The sequence below is a fragment of the Microtus pennsylvanicus genome, chromosome 11, assembly GCF_037038515.1.
Source record: "Microtus pennsylvanicus isolate mMicPen1 chromosome 11, mMicPen1.hap1, whole genome shotgun sequence".
In the NCBI taxonomy this organism is placed as follows: Eukaryota; Metazoa; Chordata; class Mammalia; order Rodentia; family Cricetidae; genus Microtus; species Microtus pennsylvanicus.
The window spans coordinates 12,151,750-12,177,188 of record NC_134589.1 but is presented as its reverse complement, the minus strand read 5'-3'; the positions used below and the strand labels follow the sequence as shown (position 1 = coordinate 12,177,188).

General features: G+C 44.7%; 1 protein-coding gene across 2 annotated transcripts in view; it reads right to left on the bottom strand.

Moving 5' to 3' along the window:
- Positions 1 to 25,439, bottom strand: part of Fam20a (FAM20A golgi associated secretory pathway pseudokinase) — a 50,914-nt gene that overhangs the window by 10,446 nt on the left and 15,029 nt on the right. For both annotated transcript variants that reach the window (XM_075990251.1, XM_075990249.1), the window contains exon 2: positions 129 to 313. In XM_075990251.1, coding sequence (XP_075846366.1) covers positions 129 to 313 — 185 coding nt within the window. The remainder of the gene's footprint in view (positions 1 to 128; positions 314 to 25,439) is intronic.

The following is a 25,439-nucleotide window of genomic DNA, read 5'->3' as shown; positions in this document are numbered from 1 at the left end:
TTCTTATTAATCTTGTATAATCATATAGGGGTGCAACCCTTGACTAGTTCCCGGAGCCTGGGCTGAGATGGCTCAGTTCAGCCTCTGGGAGAAAGAGAGTTCCTCCTGGCTAACCCCATGAACCTCACCAGCGCTGATGGTAGGGAAGTATCTCATGTCATGGAGGAGCTTGCTGACGACAGGGCTGGACCTAGAGTATAGGCCATGGCTGTTGATCCCCAAGTGGAACTGCACCCAGCTGGCCTCTGGCCGGAACTGCAGCGGGGGATCCAAGGAGGTGAGGTTGAATTGCTCTTTGTATATCTTGTGCCGCCTGGAAGAGCCAGGAGAGTGATTGGGTGGTTAAATTGGTGGAATAAGAATGCAAAGAACCAGGGAACACTTTGTCTGGACACTCCGTTTATGCTTTCACGTATTCAACAAGCAGTTGAGCATCTACTACTGGCTAGGGCTTAGGCTGATTTTAGGATATCACAGGGATCAAACAATCCCTGTTTCCTCCTTGCGCTCAGAAAGCTTCCAGTCTTAACAAGAAGCAGCCAAGTTACACGGTTATGCATAGACACAAATACTGGATTATGGACGGTCACGAATCCTAGGAAAGAAAAGGCAGACGGCTAGGAGTAGAAGTAGGCATGTCCTATACTGTGGGACTCTTGCTGCACTTTGCCAATAAAAGTCTATTTTTTATATTTCACAATATTTTATATCCCAAAGCACAGGGAGGTGGTGGAGAGAAGGCAACTGGTGAGGAGAAAGGGAGCAAAGGGTGTGGGTCCTGACATCGAGGAAAAGGATGAATAGCTGTTCACTGACTGACCTTACAATAGATTTTCCTGTAGGGATAAAAGCAGAAACTTACAAGGCATTGACAGTTTCAGAGAGTCCCACTTGGGAGGCAAGCAGTATGCTTAGGAAGTAATTAGGGAAATAGAGAAAAACTCACCTTCAAACTCTTGTACCTTAGGGGCTACCACTCCTACTTATGAACGAATTCCGAGTGTGCAAATAGTCAACACATGGCAATGTGCACTCTTCCTCTCCACCTCTGCCCAACTATGGTGAACAGCAGCTCACAAGGGTGGATGGACTTAGTACTTTATGATTTCTGTTAGTTTAGAGAACATGGGCTGAGGACATTTCCTCTCCTTAGAAAGGCCATTTTATCTGCAGACAGTGAGCTACTTTTGATCAGGTAACAGCTCTTTAAAACATTTTTTTTAAATTCAAACATTTTATTTATTTATTTTTTGCTTTATAAATAAATTTCCTTTTTCAGAATTTCATACATGAGTACAAAGTATTTTCATCATATCCACCTCTCCTTCCCCCATTCCAACTCCTCTAGTACCCCCCAACACCACACTTCCAAATTCATAGCATTTTCCTCTATATTAGTCTCTCTCTCTCTCTCTCTCTCTCTCTCTCTCTCTCTCTCTCTCTCTCTCTCACACACACACACACACACACACACACACATCCTACTGAGTATATTTAGTCTGTGCCTATGTACTTTGCTGTGTGACTGACCATGTGGGCACGGTCAACCTGCAATCTGGAGGTTTGTTCCAAAATAAAACTCGTTACCCCTTCCTCAGAAGCCATCCACCAATGTGAGGGTGTGGTCTTGCGATGTAGGAGGTTCTTCTGTTCATGTGTTGCTTTCATTGGTTAATGAATAAAGAAACTGGTTTGGGCCTGATAGGGCAGAACTTAGGTAGGTGGAGAAAGACAGAACTGAATGTTGGGAAGAAGTCAGAAGAAGGGAAGCTATGGATCCTCTGCTGGAGATGGATACCAGTTAGAATCTCCAGTAAGCCACTGCTACATGGCTATGCACTGATTAATGGAGATGGGTTAAACCAATATGTAAGAGTTAGCCAATAAGAAATTAGAGCTAATGGCCAAGCAGTGTTTTAATTAATATGGTTTCTGTGTGGTTATTTTGGGTGTAAGCTAGCTAGGTGACTGGGACAAACAAGTGGCCCGCTCCCACCAACAGCCTTGAGAGCCCTTCCCTCATCCATGATGCCCATGTTAATTGGTATGATCTTGTGTGGGTCTTGTTCGGATCACTGTATTGTTGAGAGTTCATGTTTGCAGCATCCTTCTCATATACAGAAGACACTGTTTCACATTAGTATGTTTGGTCCTCTGGCTCTTATGATTTCTCTGCTCTTTCTCCCTCAGTGTTCTCAGGGACCTCGCCCTTTCTTGAGGTACATGTTAGAATACATCTTCGGCTAAGTGCGAAAACAAAGCTCAATGATGTGAGAAGAGTGGCTGAATTCCTGAGGAAATCTGTATTGTTGACGTGGGTATGGTCATGCCAACAACCCCAGTGCCTCAACCCCATGAGAGTGGCCAACCCTTCCTCAGGGGAGTCCCAGAGAAATGAGAAACCCTTCCTCTGGTCCAGGTTTGAAAGTTTATGAATGATTGATCAGTGTGTGCAAAAACTCTCACCCTCAGCTTTCTCCTTCATGAGGACCACAACCTGAACCTGAGACTGCTCTCCTCCTGAGCTACCCGGCCTTGCTAACCAAATGTGCTGAATTCCCTGGTTGCATAGTAGAACCCTCCATCAGTGTGAGCGCAGCCTGCCCTATCCAGCTTTCTCTGTGTGTGTATTTCTTTACTATCAGTTGTTTCTTCATTCCCACGTTGCTCCTGCCTGGTTATTTTATTATTATTAATTATTATATCTTATGTTCATGAAAGTGATTTCCCTTCGTGTGGAAGAAGCCCTGAGGAGGCAATGACAAATTCAGTTTCTATCAGGCTTTTAAGATGTTGGCTGTAGATGACCCTGGGAATCTGGGACATGATTAGGCTGTTCATCCGGGCATGCTGTCACCTGGGAACCAGCCTTTCAGCATCTGACCTTGGTTCTTTCCAAAGCCGACGGTGAGTGACATGGTTTCCAACTTGCTGTTGGATGAAGACTTCCTTAGTCTCTGGGGAAGTTCTTAACACTTGGCATTGAATAACCACTCTGACCCCTTTGGGCCTCTGCCACCTTTTGTTCTTGACATTTGAATTCACTGTTTGTTTGGTCTTTTGAGAGCTGCTTTCCCATCTAGGGCTAAATCAGGCTGCCTGCTTAGCTAGGTTCTGAGTCTGGAAGTAATGCCATCTTATCAAGACCACGTTTGTAAATTTCACTGAGCTTCCTACCACAAGTCTGTTGGATCAATCTTGTTCCTTGTGTTTTGTTTTCGCTGGCATTTATGACCCTGTGCTGTCTCCAGACAAAGCCTGATACACCTCTGTCTTGCCTATACTTTATCCTTCTTATCCTTGGTTTTAGCTCTCTTTTCCGGAGTCTCAGCCCAATGGTCACCCCTCAAAGCTCTGCTGGCCGGATACTTGTGCCTTTGAATAATCTACCATTTTTTTCTTTCTATCTACATTCCATATTTTCTGCTTTATCAAACGTGATTGTGAAAACAGGTAACTGGAGAAGAGGATGTGGTGAAGCTGATCTTAGACTGTAACATTTCCCATCAGGATGGAGAACAAGTAGAAAATACTGGAGGATTTGGACCAAAGAAACAGCTGAAAAAGAAGTAGTAATGTCATCGTCAAACAATGACCTCATGGTTGGAAAGAACTCAAGGGAATGCTGGAGATGTAGCTCTCAGTTCATGGAGTGTTTGCCTAGCATGCGTGAAGGCCTGGGTTTGGTCTTTAGCACAACATAAATTGGGTGTGAAACACGGGCTCGAAATTCCAGAACTCAGGAGGAAGGGGCAGGAGGATCGGAAGTTCAAGGTCATACTCAGCTGCATAATAAGTTCAAAGTCAGCCTGAGCCATGCCATTTGTTTTTTCTTTCTTTTTTTATTTTTATTTATTTATTTATTTTTGGTTTTTCGAGACAGGGTTTCTCTGTGGCTTTGGAACATGTCCTGGAACTAGCTCTGTAGACCAGGCTGGTCTTGAACTCACAGAGATCCGCCAGCCTCTGCCTCCCGAGTGCTGGGATTAAAGGCGTGCGCCACCACTGCCCGGCTATTGTTTTTTCTTTTTAAAGGAAAGATAAAATGTGTCTGTGTGGGTGCTTGGGAGATCTTTCAGTGGTTAAAACACTTGCTGAACAAGCAAGATGGCCAGAGTTTGGATCCCCAGAACCTGTATAAACACTGGGTGGGTATGGTGGCTGTTCCGTAATTCAAACCTTGGAAGGAAGAGACAGGGGATCCCTGAGGAGCAAGCCAGCCAGATAGACTAACTATGTAAGTGAGCTCTGGGTTTAATTGAGAGCTTCTGTCTCGAGGAATAGGTAGAGAGTGATCAAGGAAGATGCCCGAAATCAACCATGGGCCCCTACCTGTGCATATAAAAACAAAGAAGAAGGAGAAAGAGTGGGGGTAAAAGTGAAGGGGAGGGGGAGAGGAGGATGAAGGGAACAGAAGAAGACACAGAAAAGAAGGAGAAGGAGGAGGAACCTAGAGGCCCACCTAACCCAACTCCCCTTCCTCTTGTCATTTTTATTAAGTTGTTACCTCTTCAGTCTGGAGCAGTGCCAAGGAGAGCATCGTGCCACAAGCAGAGGAACTCAAACAATCTGTTCACCTCCCTTAGTACGGAGCCAAAAATCTTCTTATTCCTTCCCTAATGAGTTTTATTTTAGGCTCCTGGAGTTAGGCAAAGAAGTGAAGTATCACTGCACATTCCTTCCTTACATTATAGCCTTTAAAATATTAAAAAACAGTTATTGTGCCATCTTGGCACTATCCCATGTCCATGTTTAGTTTTCCTTTCTCCCCCATGACTCTTCCAAGGCCAGAGGTTGCGTCCATCTGTGATCTTAATTATTATGGTGGACAAAATGTTTCTGCACCCCCCCTCCAGTTCATACGCTGAAATCCTGGCCTCCTAAGTGATGCTATTAGAAGGAGGAACCTGTGTAAATGTGTGGACCCAGAAAGCAGAGACCTCCTAAATCAGATCAGTGTCCTGTGAAGATCCACAGAGACACAGTCTTGCCTCTTTTGAGGTGCAAAATGATAACAAGAAGCTAACTGACTACGAACCAGGAATAGGGACATATTAGATGTTGCGTGGACTGGCACGCTGATTTTGGAAGTTCCAGGCTTCAGAACGGTGGGAAGTACATTTCTCTTATTTATGAGCCACCCAGTGTGTGGTGTTTTGTTACAGTGGTTTAAATGGATCGAGACAGTTGTGTTTATACATTCTTATTCCTGACCTCCAGAATGAAATTTGAGACCTCAGCTCTAGGTTGCCCAAGGAAGGGGAGAACGGGGACCAGGCACTGCCCTCATTATAGGAATGGCCCTTAGATTACTGTACCTAAAGGCAGAATACATTTTGAAAAAGCACATCTCACAGTGCTAAGAAAATATGAGCATGTTTTCATAGATAGAATTCTGAAGTTGGCCTCACACATTCCATGACTCATTCCCAGACCTGGTCTAAGATCCCTGCTCGTCATCATGGTCACGTTAGTGTTCTGTGATACAGCTGAATGGAACGAGATTATTAAGATCTGTCTGACCACTCCTCGCCATCGTGACCACGCTAGTGTTCCACGGTACAGTTGGATGGAACACGATCACTGAGGTCTCTCTGCTATGACCTTCAGAAGCAGAGGTCTTCTCTGACCGTCAGCAAACATGCTGGTAGTATAGAAAAGGCAGGTAGAACACAAAGCATTAGGAAGAGCCCAACCATGGTGGTCGGCTCCGAAGGTGGAGTGGGCAAGTCTAAGGACCACCAAGTTGTCACTAAGGGCTGAGACTGCTTCCTGGCTGAGGGCCATGTGGGGAACTCAGCCTACCAACATTTGGAAGGGGCTCCAAAGGGGGCCCCTTAGCTCCAGATAGACAGTCCACACCTTGGTTTTAATCTTATGCGAGAACAAGTCGACGTGCGTGTCCTCGTAAGACTTCTGACCTTCAGAACAAACTGGGTACTGTTTTGGTCTCTAAGTTGAAGGGAGTTTATATAAAGGAGTAGAAGATGGTACATACTCTGTTCACAAAGCAGAAAGGCCACACACTAGTGATTTAAGCCTATGTTTTTATCTAGTTTTAAAATATATCCTATAATCCCAGCACCAGCAGGCAGCTCTCGGTGAGTTCAGGGCCAGCCTGGTCTACGCAGTGAGTTACAAGACAACTAGGACTACATATTGAGGTCCTGTCTCAAAAACCAAAACCAAACCAAACCAAAAATATGCCCAAAATTCCTTTCTCTTTTCTCCCTTGCATCCTCCCACCCTTTCTCTCCCTCCCTTTCTCCCTATCATGTGTATATGTATGTATCATTTATTGTGTATCTATGTATCTATCTATGTATATGTATATGTGTGTATGTACGTATCTACTATCTATTCATCTATCTATCCATCCATCTACTATCTATTCATCTATCTATCTATCTATCTATCTATCTATCTATCTATCTATCTACCATCTATTCATCCATCTATCTACCATGTCAAGGCTGGCCCTGCATTTGAAGTTCTCCTGCTTCAGGAGCGCTGAGATTGTAAGATTATAGGTATGTACCACCATACCTGGTCTAATATTTTTCTTAAATTAGACAACTTAGTTCATGTTTCAGACTATTACTTTGTCCCTTGAGTGGTTAACCAATTTTTGGATGGATTTTTTTTTTCTTTGAGTTCTCTGGGGTCACTGGGCAGGAGACATATAAACTTTGTAACAGTCACAGAGAGAGGGCCGACTGATTCAAATGCCTGAAGCAACTGTCTACTCAGGAGCAAAGAGTTCTCAGGCTGGGCAGGCAGCTTAGCCGAGCAAAGAATGCAGGCTGAAGGCAGCAAGGAGCAATGAGGAGTTTGTCAAATGCGAGAGCAGACTTGCAGGTAAAGGGAACGGCCGCTTTCGCTTTTTGCTCACTGTTGTTTGAACTGACACCACTCATTCATCAAATGTCTGCTGAGAGCTAGATATTGATCTATATTTTAGAACTAGAGCTGTATACAAAAGAAAGTGGTTTTCGTTGTCTCACAAAGCATTTTCCGGGCAAATAATTTATTCTGAGTTTTCAAAAGGAAGCTGGAAATCCAGATTGTTATTCCAATTAAGTATCTCCTTTTATAAAGAATAAAAAAAATGTCGGTTCAAATTAAACATTGTCTCATGCGAGGCCAAACGAGTTCACGGTTGTTGTGAGTTTGCTGCCGTACTGGAGAAGAAGCATTATCAATGTTAAAGCCCCACTCACTGCCCTCCTGATACGACACCCTGAGCAAAGTATACAAATGATTAGACAAGACAATGACATACTCTTATTATTTAAGACATTAGATCCAGGAGCAGAAAAAAACCAGTGGCTGAATCTTCTTTTCCACAAGAGTAAGCCCCTTTGGCCTTGATCTTGAGGTGGAGGGAGGGAACCCAGGCTGGGGAGGGCTCTGAAGTTTGGAGTCAAGCCTGTGAGTCACTCCTCTTCCCCCTACCCAACAAAGGATCAACGCGTACTATTTTTATAATTACTGAAAACGACCAACATTACATTTTTCTAGACGTAGCATTTTATAAAAATCAAGGGAAAGGGCAAATGGTTGATCAGGTCTCTAGCCAACTTCTCCCTTATTAACATTTTATTTTTAGGGGAAAATAAAGAAAACAAAAACAAACCCCCAAATCTGGCAGGCTCAAGTTCCCAGGGCTCTTTGGAGGCTACAGCGGTGTGATTGCTAGACTCTCTTGGGAATCTTCTGGAAGGAGTAGGAAGTCTCGGGCCAAGTCAGTCACCCTGAACCAGAACAACACAGAACATGGAGGAGAAACAGTTTTTTTCTGGCCCAGCTGGGTTTGGGGATGAGGTGACATTTTCTCAAGCGATGTCAAATCGATTGCAGCTGCAGCCATGGCTGGGGATGCAGCATCCAAACTGAAACACCCGTGAGTGGCAAACCGAGGACAATGTCAGTACTGTCATTGGCACAGTTTCCTCTCAGGTGGGGGCACATGCATCTCTGATTGGTTCTGCTGGCCTTACCAGAGCCAGAGTCCCACTCTTCCTGGGACAGTGGTGTGGAGGAGGATGAAAGTCCCCCTCTGTGTGTCTTTTTAGTGGTCGAAGTAAAACTGCAAAGACTGATCTATTTCTTGCGGCGACTTAACTGGAGCACTCCGAGTAGACAGCAGGGGGTGTGGTGGGATGGGAGGTGAGGTAGGGTGGGGTGGCGGAAGGTGGGATGCTGGGGTTGGCTCGGACACAAACTTGGAGTTAGCTATGAACGCAACCACAGCTGGAGCATTTATACCATGGCCATTGGCAAATGCTGCAGCTTAGAGCCTTTTTACCTTCAGAAAAGCTGGCTGCCCAGATCTAGCCCATCTGATGGTGGATGTGTGTTTACAAAATAAAAATGTTTAAACACCCAGAGAGTCCTTTTGCTTCCGCCATCCTGCCTGTCAGGCTTGAGGGAGACAGCAGGTTTCCAACAGAGTGTCTCAATGGATCCTAGCTGGGGGTGAGGTCGTCAAGGTCACCAGATAAGACAGAGGACAGGACTTGGGAAAAATGACAAAGCTGGCCTTGGCAGTTCTGATGGACACCCGTGAAACCTTCCCGAGGAATACACTCAAGGCAAGGCTATCCTTGAACTTATTCGTGTATCTAATTCATGTAGTTGCAACAGACTAAACTGTGGATAAGGATGGCTTCTAAAAAGAGCCTCTACCTAGTCTAAAAAGGAACCACCACAGAGCACCTTCAGACAAGGAGCTATCCATGAGGTAGCTGTGGACGATGCAGAGTGTCAGGTCACTGTGTCTCTTGATGGTCAGAATATCCCTGTATGACTCAACATCCTTGAAGCTGCAGTTAGCTTGATCCCGCTTTATCAGAAACTAAGGCACCAGGGCTTCCTCTTACACTTGCGTAGTAGTGAGGTCTGCATCCTCAGAGATATGATGACAATATAACGCCCTTGCTTTGTGGTTTTGCACAGGAAGAAATATCCTAAAAGGGAGATCTGGTCCATCATGATTTGGGGAAAAAACCATGCCGTTTAAGCAGGCATGAGGTTAGACACACAGAAGAGAAGCAGCCACAAGGTGAGAGGGTGTGTTTTGGAGGAAGGGTAAGGAAGCAGGAAGTATCAGAAAAAGCAGACTTAGGTTCCGGTTAGCCTTTGAAAGAACATCACTATATTTTAAATGGATATATGAAAATCGGTTTATATAATGTGAAGTTCTGTGTGACAGGGTGAACTATCACGACAGTACCCCAGTTTTAAAACTAACTTTAGTTCAAAGGAAAAGAAAAAGCACACAGCATGAAATTGAAGCATTAAGTATTAAACGCTCTATACATGGCTGTTGCTCCCATCAATAAAATACCTTATTTTCAAATCATGTGACCTTGAGTTGTAAAAGCCACTCTCCACTCCTTTCCCTAGGCAGAGAAGAAGTTCCTTTGGTAAATGTTCCCTAAAAACCATGGCATCTCTTTTGGGTAAAAAGCACCATAAAATGTTGAATGTTGGATTCTTTTTTTAACTTATTTAGTTTTGAATAGAAACCATGTTTAAATAACTCAAAACTTTAAATTTCTGGCATCTTCTTGTTCCCTGGAGGCAAAGGATGTTGCCAGTTATTTATTTTTTTCATTCTTTGTTTTCACCTTTAATTCTAAATATGCGGTGCATGGGCTGGAGAGATGGCTCAGTGGTTGGGAGCACTGACTGCTCTTCCAGAGGACCCGGGTTCAATTCCCAGCACCCACATGGCAGCTCACAACTGTCTGTAACTCTAAGATCTGACACTTCACACCAATGCACATGAAATAAAGTTAAATAAACCATAAAAATATTTAAAAAAATAAATATGCGGTGCAGTAAGATTTTCATGAAGCTTTGTTGCTTCTCATCAAAAAATATTGGGAAGTTTTCAATTCAGTATATAGAATTCTGTCTTTTTTTTTTTTAGATAAGGTCTTGCTATAATAGTCAAGATGAGTCTGGAACTCCCAGTTTTCCTGCCCAGACCTCCTGAATGCTATAATTACAGGCATGTACCATGGTGCCCGACTTCTCTATTTAGAATGCATTTTTAAAGACCATGTTATAGTCTGGTGTGTGGAAATCATGTAATTAACCCGCTATGGTATGATGGTTAGTGTTAAATGTCAACTCGCCACAGCCTAGCATTACCTGGGAAGAGAGTCCCTGTTGAGGAATGATCTAGGTCAGGTTGGCCCATGGCCATGTCTATGGTGGTTGCCTTGCTTGTTAATTGAGGTGGGAGGATCCGCCCTCACTGTGGGCATGACCATTTCATTGGGTTGGAGCCTGCATTGTCCAAGAGTAGAGAAAGCAGGCTAAGCGCTAAGCAAGCAAGCAAGCCAGCAAGCCAGCAAGCCAGCAAGCCAGCAAGCCAGCAAGCCAGCAAGCCAGCAAGCCAGCAAGCCAGCAAGCAGCTAAGCAAGCAGGCAACATGAATTCCTTCACTTCTCTCTGCTCTCGGCTGTGGACGTGGTGTGGCCAGCTATCTCAAGCTTCCACTCCTGTGGCTTCCTCTCCATCATGCACTGGAACCTGGAATTTTGATAAATCCCTTTCTCCCCTACGATGTTTCCCATCAGTGTTTTTTATAGCAGCAACAGAAAGGAAACTGGCACATGTGATGTGGGTGTTCACGCCCCCTCCAAATGCATACGTTGAGTCCTGTTCTCCAAGGTGATAGTATCAGGAGTTGGGGATCTCAACAAGGTGATCAGGCTTTTGTGGCGGAGCTCTCAGGACTGGGGTTAATACTCTTTTAAATACGATCCCAGAGAGCTGGCCTGGCCCCACCACCATGTGACTCACTTGACCCCGGGTTTCCCAAACATTCTAAATTCTGGGGAATAAATTTTGTTTATAAGCCACCTGTTCCATCGTGCTTTATCATAATAACCCCAATGCATAATACAACTCCCTAAAATTCTGAGTTGTTGACAAGCAGCATTCCTATATGTGACGGTGTGTCTGTGTGATAAATTCCTAGGAAGGTAACATAATGAATAAAGGTAAGTAGGTCCTTGTTAGAGCTCCTCAGATTGTCCATCCCTGTTATGCATGGTGCAGGAACATCTTCACCACGGTATTGTTATGCCTCTTTGGTCTTTGTCAACTTGGTAGGTGAACAGTGGTATCTTGGCGTGTTCTGAGTTTGCATGTCTATATTGTTATAAGTGAGGCTGTCTCTTTACATGTGCTCAAGAGGCATTGGTATTTCTTTTGATTCTTTTGTAGTGAGTTGTTAATCTTTTCCCCATTGTTTTGATGTGATTGAAGTGACTCTTGCTAAGATTTACAGATAATATAGGCTGGACCGTATGATATCCTATCATGGGAGGAAGGAGGAAGAGACTAAAAAATGAGAAGCTGCTGGCAGCCAGCAAACCCTCCCTATTGTTCTCATCATTGGGAGAAAGGTAAGCTGAGAACAAGATGTCACCAGATGGCCCAGGGACATCTTTTGTGTATCTGCAGTCAGCTGCTTGGCCTTCATGCTTATCCCAATGAAACGCCTTTCCCCACAGGCTTGGGTGGGATTTCTTTCTGCTGCCCTTTCAAAGAGTCACGTCTTCCTGCTGTGCCACAGAACAAACAGAGACAATGTCAGCTCCTCTTCTACACAGCCCAGACCACAGAGGGAGAGAGCCAGCCATGTTCTCTACCTGATAGTGTCCAAGTAAGGATCATCTGCCAAGCCCACAATTATAAAGGACTTCCCCTCACCCCCTGCTTCTTTCTACGTAGTTTGGTCAAGACACAGTCTTGCCATGTAACCCAGCCTAAGTGCTGGGATCACAGGTGTAGCCACCATGCCTAGCTTTGACTTTTTTTCCCTGAAGGAAAACCACTTCCTTACTCTCCTCTATGTGAAAATGAACATGGGAGGTGCCTTTCTCCTCTGTCACGACACCACTGGTGCGTAGTTAACCCTTTGTTACATCTCTAAATTAAATTATAGTCATTGCTGTCTTTCTCCCCGACAACCCCTTCCTTGGGAAAAACCTACATCCAGTCCATCTTAACATCGGTCTTTACCTAGATAGCTCCTTCAAGGACCGTTCCAAAAACCCACATCAGCCTATCTTGGACGTTCTGGATAATAAACAGCACAAAGCAAAACACAAGGTCTATTTTTATCAGCAACGATGACAATGGCATGTTTGGAGCCCCGTTGGAATGATGAGAGCGTGATGTCAAAGATGCACAGCAAGCTGAACGAGACCGAATCAGGAGTGCTCTCACAGAAAAGGACACAGCCTGTGCCCCGGGGAGATGTCACAGTTTATATAAGTCGGAGGACTGAGGCCAAGTCTCCAGCACCCATGCACAATGTGGCTGCATCCATACCTGTTACGCAAGCACTGGAAACCCTAGCAGCGAGGCAGAGACAGGAGGGTTGCTGGGGTTTGCTGGCTGCTGGCCTAGCACTAGGTTCAGCGAGAGACCCTGCCTCAAGGGAGTAAAGCAGAGACTGTAGAACAGGAGTCTCCATTCCTCCTCTGGCCTCTATTTGTGCTAGCGCACAAGCACACGCACATAGCGCCTCCCTCCCCACAACTTGTGACCTTGAAGGTGGAGCAAATGCTGAGGTTGTACAACAACATCTCAGAGGAGCCTCCCACCCCTGGGCAAGATGCCCACTCTTACCCACAGTTTGCAGATGAAACAACTGAGAACAAGACGTGATCTTAGGATCAGGTTATTGTCTCTGAGCTTCAACTAACCTACTGTGGACAGTGGGGGTCCTGATTGCCACCTCCTTGTATACCACAAAGATTAAATGCATCAACAGGCAACCAAAAGTAAGTGTTCAAAGTGGACTGTTTTGTTTTATTCAAGCCCAAGGTTGGCCTTGAACTCATTTGTCTCTGAGACTGCCCTCAACTGTCCTGCTTCTACTTCCCCAGTTCTGGGATTGTAGGCAACAGTGTGCTTGGTTTGTGTGGTGCCAGGCAGGCAACCCAAGCTTTGTCCATGTTAGGCAAGCCCTCTGCTATTTGAAGTACATTCCTAACCTTTGAGTGCTATTTTTAATTGTTATTATTATTATTATTACCAGTTATAAAGATGAGAAACCAGGAAGGGGAGTTTCAGAACCACAATTCTACTGAGTAACTAGAAACAACCTGTTTTGCAAGCTAGAGAGAAATCCCTGGAACACACCACAAGTAAGGGGACAGTGTCTATGTCACAGGGTTTTCCCCCACCATTGCACACCTTGGCATGTCTTCAAGAGCATCCAACTGACCTCAGAGACTCGCCGGAGCTTGTTTGTGGTGTCTCAGTGTGCAGGAATAAGTTTTAGTCAAGCAAGAACAAGGGAACCCAGGCAGGTCTGTGCTTGGGATGCAGACAGGAACATCTGTTAGTGTGGGACCCACAGGTGGTCAGCCTGGAGGTGAGACTCAGGTGGATTACACAAGGCCTTGAGCTTTATTAGCTCTGTGTGATTCAAGGAGCTGAGGGTGCCAGCTAGCACTCTGTTTCCTTCCAGAATCTGGAGGGCAGAGCCACTGGGGTGTGGTACCAACTAGACAGGGGATGTGAGACTCTGAGGAAGACAGCTGTGACTCAGAGGATTCCAGAAGGATCTAGGAGGTTTTCACAGGCTGGGACAGGCTCCTCACACACCTAGCCGCCGGCCACATAGCTTCAGTTCTAGAAGCAACCTCCTGCATTTTGGTCTTGAGGAAATAGAAAGGCTCGGACTGACACGTCCAATCCACACTTCATTTTAGGGCACACGTATTGCTTTCATTATATGCATAGCTCCTTATGTGCCGGGTCAGGCCCTTTTGGAATAATTTTGGCACCAGACCAGACAGATATAAACACCAAAGTATTTTCTGGTGGCTGTTATAGAAGAGATATGGGGACAGAGTTGGAAGGGAAAGTAGAGAACACCCCTCTCTCATATGTGAGTGTGTGTGTGTGTGTGTTTTCTTCTGACAGTGTGGAGCCAGCTCTCTGTTCCTCAGACCTCCCAGCTTCACAGGCATCTTTGACCCCCTTTCCTTCCACATCTATACTTCTGCACCCATAGGCTCTTAATTTTGCATGTCTTCCTGCAGCCTGTGTTGTAACGCAGTTCTCTTGCTTGGATAATGGAATCGTCCCGTAACAGGCCTAGCATAAATGAAGCTATGCTAAAGGGACACCTGTGTCTCTCAGTGTGACTACCAGACTAATGAAACAATGGACCCCAAAGAAATGGGACTGTCCCCCCAGGAATCTCATCCTGGGAGAAGGAAAAGCACTAGCTAGAGGGGTAACTTTGTCTCCCTAAAAGAGATTTCAAACAATTCTAAGGACCCTTACAGGTAAGATTGAGCCCAAATGATGGGTCAGTGGTGGGCGGGACCACACCTTGATTAGGACTGCTAAGATGTGCATATCCTTGCCTCTATTTACATTTTGATCTCTGGGCTAGAGAGGTGGGCTCAGTGGTTAAAAGCATGGGCTGCTCACCCTGGGAACTTGGGTTTGAGTCTCAGAATGCATTTGGTGGATTCCTTTCCATCTCTAACTCTAATTTCAGGGCATCTGACACTCTCTTCTGTCCCCATGACACTGCATGCTCATGATATACAAACATACATGGAGGCAAAACACCCATATACACATAAAATAAAAATCAATAAATCTAAAAACCTTAAACTTTAATCTCATTTCAGAGCACTGAAGACGGACACAAGGGACCCACTGGCTCTCCTTGTCTTTCTTCTGAATGTGGCCATATTGAACACATGTCATTTTTTCTGCTTTTCATTTTTAATTTGGCTCTTTTAATTGGCTTATCAAGGATGGATGGCTCAACCTGACTCAGGGCACAGATTGTGACCTCCACGTTTGATAACAGCCTCTTGTTTGCTTAAGACAGAGTCAGATATATCTCACACTGGCTTCAAACTTGCCCTGTAGTCAAGGACGAACCACTACGTCCAGGTTTATGTGGTGCTGGGAATTGAACTCAGGACCTCACGCCTTCCAGGCAAGCACCGTGCCAGCTGAGCTGCATCCCTCCCCAGCACCTGAATAGCCTCTTAACTAATTTTATGATATCTGTCTTTCTTCTTGTTGTTCTTCTTGTTCTTGTTCTTGTTTTTCTTCCTCAAGTTCTTCTTCTTGTTGTTCTTGTTCTCCTCCTCCTCCTCCTCCTCCTCCTCCTCCTCCTCCTCCTCCTCCTCCTCCTCCTCCGCTTCCTCCTCCTTATTAAGTCACTGTCCCACTGACCCAGACTGCCCCTATGGCTTCAGGTGAATTTGCTCTATAGACTAGGCTGGCCTTGAACTCAGAGATCTGCCTGCTCTTGCTTCCCAAGTGATGAGATTAAAGGCCATTCCAGGTAGCTTGTTGGCTTTTTGAGACAAGGTTTTCAAGTAGCTCATACTGGTCTCAAACACTGCATTCCCCTGCCTCAGCCTCAGTCTCAGCCTCAGGGGCCCTAGGCATCTAGCCTTGCTTCCTTATTTTCTTAAAGTCAGTGAACATTCCTCCACCCACACAGTTGAGTTTATGATTTTGCTGCTATCCTGGTGAATCTTAACAGAATTCTCTTTGTGGGTGTGTCCTGGCAAGAGAAGGAGACCCACAATTGTCGGTTTATCCTATTTAACCTGAAATCTTTAACATCTGCATTTGAGGAAGGAAGAAGAGCAGAACTTTAAAAAGATGATCAGGGCTGAGTACAAGATGAGATTCCTGTTACTGACTGACGAGATGGAGCTGCGCGTTCTGAGAATGGCAGCCTGCAGATTTGACCCGGATTTGAAAGAAGCTCATCAGAACCAACTGAGGAAGTTTAGTACTGAGCTCAGTCACAAGTCCCAGGGAACGCTCCAGAAACTTAGCCACCTGGGGAGAGAGAACATGATCAAAGAGAAGACCAGTGAAGTCTGAGTTCGGAAGCACCAATACAGCCTCCGGAAGACCGTTCACCAAGCTGGAGAAGAAGCATGAGGAATCTGCCAAAGTGAATCATTGCTCCGGCATGCAGAGTGCGATTTAGAAAGAAGTGAGTTTCTATTGCTTCACAACCCAAACCCGGCTCGGACCGCACGTCCGCGTTCCTCCCTGATAATAAGAATGAACAAAATGCTATGAAGTCTCCCAAGACATGTCACTCCGGACCCAGACACTGCTTATTCTTCCCTTGTCTTAGCTGAGGACCTGAGAAGCACGGGGTTTGGAGACATACCACAGAGTGTGCCAGACACTCCAGGGAGACTGGACTCCGGGGCCGCCCTGAGTGGATGCTCTCTGCACCCAACATGGAAACACTGAAGAGGCAGGCAGATCTTTGAGCTTGAGTCCAGCCTGGTCTACAAGAGTGAGTTCCGGGACAGGCACCAGAGCTATACTGCCTTCTGATACGCTTGCACCTACAGCTGTGTCCTCAGTTGCTGCTTCTACGCAGAGGACTCACAGATTGATACTCCAGCCCTCTGAGGTTCTTATTAAAGTCCAAGATAACAAATATTTCAGTCTTTGGGGGGATGAATGGTCTGTGCCAACTGCTCAGTTCTGCTGCGGCAGTGTTGAGAGCAGATGTAGCCAATTTGTAAGTAAGTGAGAGGAGTCTGCTTCTAGAATCCAGGTTCTAAAGTAGGTGGTCATGGACAGGGTTGATTGGCAGGTCGCAGCTTTCTAACATCTGTTTGAGGAGCGCCAGAACTCACCATGTTGAAAGCCAAATCCATGACCATCCCTCTAAATTTGGGCCTCAGATATGATTTTGTTTTTTTGCCAAGCACAGGCCACATATCTTGGTCATAGACGTTTCTAAAAGTCAGCCTGGGGGATGGCTTGACTTACAGTTGATGAATAAATCCAAGAAGAAACTGGTAAAGAAGGAAGGAAGCAGGACAGCTTGAGGAGGCAGACAGTGGATGTTGTGATCTTGGGCTTAGCTTTATTTTCTGCGAGCTCCTGAATTGCTATCCTGAAAGCTGATCTTGTCCCAAGTCTGAGTATCTGGGATTTTGGGTTCCCTTTGGTCTGGCACAGGCTGTCATCCTTCTGAGGTAAAATGACAGAGCAGGGAGTGTTTATGTCCTGTGGTTTCCATGACAAATCACCACCATTTCGATGTCTTAAAACCACAGGAACGTCTTATCTCATTTCAGTGGTCCAGAAATCCCAAATGAAGGAGTCAGCAGGATGGCATGCTCTCTGAAGACCCGTGGGTAGAATCTATCCGTTAATTCTTTTTTGTTTTGTTTTGAGACAGGATCTCACTCTATAGCCCTGGCTGGCTTAGAACTTGTTATATAGTGTAGACTGGTCTTGAATTGTTGCAATTATCCTGTCTCTGAGACCTTCAAAGTGTTGGGGTTACAGGTATACTGCATCACACCCAGCTCCGTTCATCAGTTTTTTTCCAACTTCTGGTGCTCTTGACATTCCTGGGCTTGTGGCTACATCACGCTAGTCTTTGCCCGTGTGATCATCTTGATTTTTCTCTCTTATAAGGATATGTACTTAAGGCAGCAATTAGAATTTACCCAGTCTAGGATTATCTTGGCCATTTCAAGATCTTTGACTTAATCTCACCTGCAAAGACCCTTTTCCCAAACAAGGAAATACCAACATTCAGAGGTATTATAGCAGGGTAGTGACACATGCCTTTAATCACAGCACTCAGGTGGCAGAGTCAGGCAGTAACTCTGTGAGTTTGAGGCCAGCCTGGTCTATACAGTGAGTTCCGGGACAGTCAGGGCTACATAGTGAGACTCTGTCTCAACAAAACAAAACAAACAAAACACAGTGTTATGGTTTGAATATGGAATAACCCTCATAGGCTCATGTGTTTGAATGCTTGGTCCCTTAGATACTGGCATTGTTTGGGAAAGCTAAGGTCAGTTGTTTTCAACCTGTGGGTCATGACCACTTGGAGTCAAACAACCTTTTCACAGGAGTTGCCTAAGACCATAGGAAAACACAGATATTTATTGCAGAATATTTGTTTATACTCTGTGAAGATGTGTCACCATGATTGGTTTAATAAAGAGCTGAATGACCAATAGCTAGGCAGGAGAGAATAGGTGGGACTTCCTGGCAGAGAGAGGAACTCGGGGTGAATCTAGGCATGCAGGAGACCAGCCAGACACTGAAGACATCAGACATATAGCACAGAAAAGAGGTAACCAAGCCATGTGGCAGAATGTTGATGAATAAAGATGGGTTAATATAAGTTTTATGAGCTAGGTGAGAAAAAGTCTAAGATAAGGCTAAGCTTTCATAGTTCTGACTACAGATATTTACATTATGATTCACAACAGTAGCAAAATTACAGTTATGAGGTAGTAGCAAAAATAATTTTGTGGTTGAGGAATCGCCATGACATGAGGAACTGTATTCAATGGTCTCAGCATTAGGAAGGTTGAGAACCACTGCTCTAGGAAGTGCGACCTTGCTGGAGGAAACAAGAGACTGATCTTTCTCTGCTTCCTGACTGCTGACCAGACTCACACCCCAGCTTTCCTGCCTTCCCAGCCTTGATGAACTGTGTCCCCTGGAGACTACAAACCAGCAAAAAGCTCTATCCGTTAAGCTGCTTTTATTAGGGTGTGTTATAACAGCAACAGAAACTAAATCAATACAAAAGCCTTCAGGTATTTCTTTCCTAGAGCCACTTCCCTCTTAAGTGTATAAAGTAGAGCTCTCAGATACATCTAGATCTTTTTAAGGGTTAGGTCAGCGTCTTCGCCACTTGGCAACACAGCGTACAGAAACTGGAGGGTGAGTGTAGAGCTTGGAACGGACCATGTCACTATCCATCTGGTTGAGCTAGAATCCCAGAAGTATCCTAAATTCCCTCCTCCCACAGTGTCCTCCACAGCACCAAATCATGCAGTTGTTACATCTTCACTAGTTTTTGGCTCTCTCTACTCCTCTACTCTCTGCCATCATCACCAGAGTCGAAGTCAACTGGACATCTCCAATAGCGCCCCATGTGGTTCTACCCACTCACACGCTCCTTAACCTGTTCTTACTGGAGCTGGAAAGATTGCTTTGTCCAAACCACAGTTCGTGTCCTGCCACCCTGTGTTCAGTGTCTCTGCATTGCTGTTAACAGACAAACTTCTTTCACAGCAGATTCGGAGCCTGGACCGGGAACATGTGACTATTTACATTTGAACACATTACGATTTAAGCACAATAAAACTGAGTTTGGTTCAGCAACAGGGCAGCCACCTTTCAACTTGTTAGCGATCACTTGTGATTATAAGAGAATATCTCTACCGCGTGCAGAGTTCTCTGGGTCAGGGGGTGGAGGCCCATGTTCTTCTCCTCTGGCTAGGGACCAATGACGCACCCATCAGGAGGACTCGATACATGCTCTTTCCTCAGCCTCGTTCTTCTCTTTGTCTCTCTTATTCCCCTCTCTGTTCTTGCTGTGTGGCTAAGGCCAGTCTGAAACTCCTTATGTAGGAGTAATTTGTGATGTTTCTGCTTCAGGCTCCCAAACGCTGAGATTACAAGTGCAACACCAGGCCTGGATCCTTACTTTCTTCCCCATCAGCTAGAATCTCAGTTCTTGGGCAACCATATCGTCCCCCAGACAGGCCCCACATCCTCCTTCTGTGTTCCATTGCACAATCCCTCCCTCTTTCATATATTTTTACACTCTCCATTTCTCCTTTGTTTGTGATTTTCCACCCCACGCACTATGGGGAAAATCTATTCCTATTTTTTGCTAAACACTGGGTTCTTAGAATTTGACGTGTAAGTAGGGATTGGGTGAAGGAGTGTGTTCCGCATCCGACCCATGGTGATGTGCAACTCTATGAGAATTCTTCCCTGTCTCTTTCTGGAAGGCCAGCACTGAGACCCACAGACTTATTCAAGGCCTCCATAGACGAGGACCAGACTTTCATGTCTATAGCGTTCATACGTTTGCTTTATTGGCATTGTACGTTTGTCTTACAGATATCGTATGCTTGCTATACTAAAATGTCCAGAAATCTCTCCCTTACCTTCTCTTCCTTCTGTGGTGTCATCTCCTAAACTTTCAAGTCCTCCTGAGTCAGGAAGGACTAAACGGAGCACGGCAAAGTCTTCTGCCATTTCTGCTGAGCTCACTACTCTCCTGCTGGCATCTTGCCACAGCCTCACTTCCAGGAGCAAGGATGCAGAATCCCCTCAAGCATAGCTCTTTATATTGCATGCCAGGGAAGCAAGGTTTTGTTAAAGTCACTGTTAGCAGAGCAGACATTGACCATGAGGGTCCTCAGGGAGGAACTGGGTGATAATACTTTAATTATTTTCTAATTGCTTGGACCACAGCTCATTTCCTAGAGCCATGCAACCTTGAGCAATTCCAGGAGGTGCCGTTGGCTGGTGGAGCGCTAAGATGTATATCCCCCTTCCCCATCCTCTGGGCTGAGATTTGTGGACCTTATCACTGGTACCCGGGATCCTGAACAGAAAGGCGGGGGGGGGGGTGTCTCTGAGTTTTTTTTCTAAACTTAGTGTTATCAGAAGGAAAAAAAAATTGGAGCCAGAGTGAAAGGCTTCCAGCCATGTGTCATTTTCTTGGCCAAGTTCTAAAGTTCTTGAGGACATGACTCTGTTGGATTTCTTTCACACCCTCTTCAGTGTTTGGTAAAGTGCAACACACAGTAAATTACCCTATAAGTTACTAGTTATTTCCTGATGTATAAACATTCCCCAGTTCCAAACGTTGGGGGAAAGAATCTCTCGAGGGACGGAATCCCGTCTCTGTTAGAACAGAGTTCTTTTATTCATTTGTTAGCTTTCTGATGCATTATGGTAAGCATCTACAGTGCTCAGCCTTCAGTAGGTCTTGCATCTGTTTGAGAGTATCATAAAAGACATCAGTTAGGAACCAAGATCAAGGTCATCTTAACTGATACAGGATTCTTAGATCAAATTAGGAATCCCAGGTCCTTAGGAGTCTAGGCATGACTTCTTTTTCTTGGTTTAACAATATGGCCAGACTTGTTACCTGGATGATTTTGGATGACCTCACAGATTTGGGTCTAAATGGCTCCCAGATGGAAGGAGATGACTATGGCAAGCTAGAAGAGACATTTCTGGAGCTAGTGTTAAGATTTCCCTCTGCTGTAACATTGTGATTGATCGCTGGAGCTCTGGGTATCTATACACTCTGGAGGAAATCAGAAAAAGGACCCTCTAGTCTAAGAGATTCCCAGAGTCACAACAGGGGACTGACAGATCCCTTTTAGCCAAGCAGTTTCCTAGACTTTAGTCCTGGGTGTGGAACTAAGAACCAAAATGGTTAATAAGCATCACTGGTCCCAGACAAATGATTATGCAAAGAGAAGCTGAACTGTGACCTTGTGGCCAAGGGGCAGTACACAGAAGACAAGTCAAGGTTTGGAGAATTCCTGACATAGAGAGCACCTCCTCCCAGAGCTCCGGGATCCTGTGCTGTATGCACATTCAATGCACAATCAGGAATGTTAACTGTGACTACTAGTCCAAAGAACTTCTGGCCTCACTGTGACGTTGCTGAACTGAGCAGGGATCTCGTGGCCACAGACTTTTCACATAACTGTTGCTTCCTTTGCACAGGCCTGTGGGTCTCAGCAAAGACTGATTTCACTCCCCAAGCAACATCTGACAAAGTCTGGAGACCCCCGTAGTGGCCATAACCTAGTGGACAGAGTGCTGAGAGAGAGAGAGAGAGAGAGAGAGAGAGAGAGAGAGAGAGAGAGAGGGAGGGAGGAGGGAGGGAGGGAGGGAGGGAAGGAGGGGGAGGGAGGGAGGGAGGGAGGGAGGGAGAGAGAGAGAGAGAGAGAGAGAGAGAGAGAGAGAGAGAGAGAGAGACACACGGAGAGTCCTATGATGCAATTAATGAAGTCTCACCACAGGAGATTATCTGGCCCCAGAGGTCAGTAACACTGGGGTTAGACACCCTGGATTAGAGCCACAGAATCATGAGGAAATAAAGCGCTTAATCCTCTGATGACAGCCTGAAAACTGCGATGATGGATTTTGGACTCCGAGCAATTTAATATTTTCCATAGACAGCATAAAAGCCTTCCTTAGGGCCCCATATGCCGTATTGCTTCTGCACAGCAAAAATTAAAAATGTTACTTAATTTGTTTGGTGTAAATGTGTGTCAGCGAAGATTTAGCTGTCAGACTCATCCCAGTCTAACGAGCATATTGACAAGTCACTGAAACATATTAGTTCCATAAGATTCAGTGTTGGTGTCCTTAAATGCCAAATTGTATTTCATCCTTTAACTGTGCAACCCTAAAAATAAATAACTCTATGTTGCACACCCATACACACATATGCTTACATATACACACACTCATATACACATGCATACATACACATACACACATGTATACACATGCATACAAATACACATACACATAAGCAGACACACGCACACCTATGTGTTGCAGGAGCCCATTTGTTGGTTCCAGGCGGCTTAGCCCCGAAATAATTACACAGAAACCATATTATTTGCAATAGTGTTTGGCCAATAGCTTAAGCATATTTCTGGCTAACTTTTATATCCTAAACTAGCCCATCTCTATTAAACTGTGCATCAGCACAAGGTTGTGGCCTACCAGCAAAGTTTCAGCACATCTGTCTCAGGCAGCGGCTCCATGGCTTCTCTCTGACTCTGCCTCCTTTCTCCCAGCATTCAGTTTAGTTTTCCCTACCTAGCTCTGTTCCCCTAAAGCTCTGCTAGAGGCCGAAACCAGTTCCTTTATTAACCATGATATTCATAGAATATGGAGGGGAATCCCATATCACATATGCATATGTATATACAATGCACACACATGCATACATACATGTACACATGTACACACATTCATACAAATATACATACACATAAGCATATACATAGCACACATATATGCATACGCACATACTCATATACACATATGCATATATAGATACATATACACATGCAGATCTTCACACACACACATACACACACTCCAGTTTTAGTAAATGACATTGATTTGGTGGGTATGAGTCCTTTCTTTCCTCTAATCATTTTTCCGAGCATAGAAAGCAGAAATGTGGCCTAAAGATGATACTTTGAGCAGACCAAGAAAACTCAGGAGGTTTAAAAATACACATCCTGGAATCTAAAATAGTCAAGAGTTTGCTAGATTATATTTGTTTTTCAACAACAGTTTGAACTTTGCCCCGTTGCCCATGTCACAGGCATGAGTTATTGGAAGAGAATGGTATCTGAAGAACGGAGCGGCTTGCAACAGGCTTATGTTTTCTGTGACTTGTAGGCAAATTTCCTTGTGATCCACCCAGATTAAATTTTTTCCAGTCGCTGGCCTATGAACCAGGGCTGATTTGCATGCTATTATTTTCCACTTGATTTACAAATGGATCGTAATTGTGGATTTGGCCTCTTTCCCTCCTCAGCATGAGCAGTCAACCGTGTGGCTGGAAAATTTGTTGAGAAATTCATGCTGTTTTTTTTGTCTTCTGGAACTTCCTACACGTCTGTTACAAGAAGGTAGCTGGGCCCTTCATGCTTCCTTCTCTAAAAGGGCAATTATGATTCAGGACCAAGTAAAAGTGGAGACAGCAGACTGGCGTTCTTTTTCCTCCTTCCCTGCTTTATTTATTTATTTTTTTGAAAGTGTAGATTTGGAGAGGAAAAATGCTATGCATACTGATGGGGTAGGACGTGGATAAAAGTTGGGAGAAGCATGAAGTTTTTCCCACGGGAGAAGAGGAAAGTTGGCTGCATGGTCTGGTGAGGCTCGCCTGGGTGGTACCAAGGAAGACTCGTTTTAGGCATCTGGATGGGAATCCAGCCTCAGCCAATCATCTTGTGCTGGAAACTGACACAGAGCAACGGTACCACCCACATGTGTGTGGCGATGCAGCAGGGATGTGCCTTCTTCAGATGTCGCAGTGCCTGGACCCTAAGGACCTGGGCTATAAGGGGTTTGCTCGAAGGGGCTCTGTGATGACTGAGATGGAGTTTCCAGCCATCTTACTACTAAAAAGGGTCTTAGATTACCATTTGACTTGATTTCTGAAAACTAAGTCAGTGTTTCATTTCTTTCATGATTGAGTTGGTGGGGCACAATTCATCTACTCATTGACTTCCTGTCTTTGGTTCTATTACAGTGACATTTTAATTGCTAACCCTCAGGGACTTACCACAACCAAGATGGATTTCTCAGTTCTACTGTGTGCCTAACCAAAATCGTTAGGGCTTCTGCTCCATAGAATGACCAGTGTGATAGCTATCGAGGATCCCAATAACATGGACTTTGGTTCCTCAAGGCAAGGAGAGGAGCCATAGGGTTCAGCACTAGAATCTCAGCACTTCCTCAAGAAGTGATTGGCAACTGCTACTGAGTTCCCATTAGCTAGAGCTGGTCACATGACCCACCTAATTGCAAGGGATCTGTCACACACAAGACAATATGTCGATTTTACTGAATAGTAACGCCTCTACTAAATGATTTCCTTGAACTTAACACCATTAATAATGTACATTTGTGTAAAGCTTATTGAAGGCAGAGATTTGGGTCGTTTGGACATATTATCTTACCATAGTACTCTCAAGTCCTGAACATTAAGAAGACCAAGGTCCACAAGAGGAAGTAGTAACAGTTAAGTGGAAAAGGATTTGAAACTGGTTTTGACCAGAGCCTCTCCCATTCTTCCCCAGTGGCTTGAGAGAAGCCAATACCTTGTTAAGAATTTAATTTGATGGACAAGCAAATTTGTAAAGTCACTATGGAAATCAGTATGGTGGGTCCTCAGAAAACTAGAAATAGATCTACCACACAACCCAGTTATGCCACTCAGGTACATTTCCAGGTTAGCACACAAACAGAGACACGTGCACACCAGTGTTTACTGCTCTGCTAGTCCCAAGAGGCAAGATAGGAAACCAATCTAGAGGCTCATCCACCGAGGGATGGATAAAGAAAGTGGGGTGTGTATCTACACATATGCATACACACGTACAACAGCGTTAAATAAAAATTCACATGTCATTTGCAAGAAAACGGATTGGAAACAGACAGCATCATGTTAAGACAGATCAATCAGATGAGAAAGATGAATGCCACACGTGTTTTTCATATGCAGAATCTAGATTTTATAGTGACTGAAAAGTAGAAAGGGTACTATTCAGCGGGCGTGGCGGGAGGGGGGATAATGGTGATAGGGAAAAGAACAAATTGTCTGTTTTCTCTGATATGTGGAATTAAGGTTTATCTATTATATATGGAAGGGACAAAAGAAGTTAATGAGTGACTATGAACGATCTACACATATGAAGGGCACATAATGAAACACATTATTTTTGTACGCTAAAAAATTAATGAGGAAGCTAATTTGACTTTTTGATGTCACTATCTTGAAAACTGTGATCGTGGTGTGGGGGGAAGCACAGGAGTTTGTCATCTGTTTGCTGTTAAGA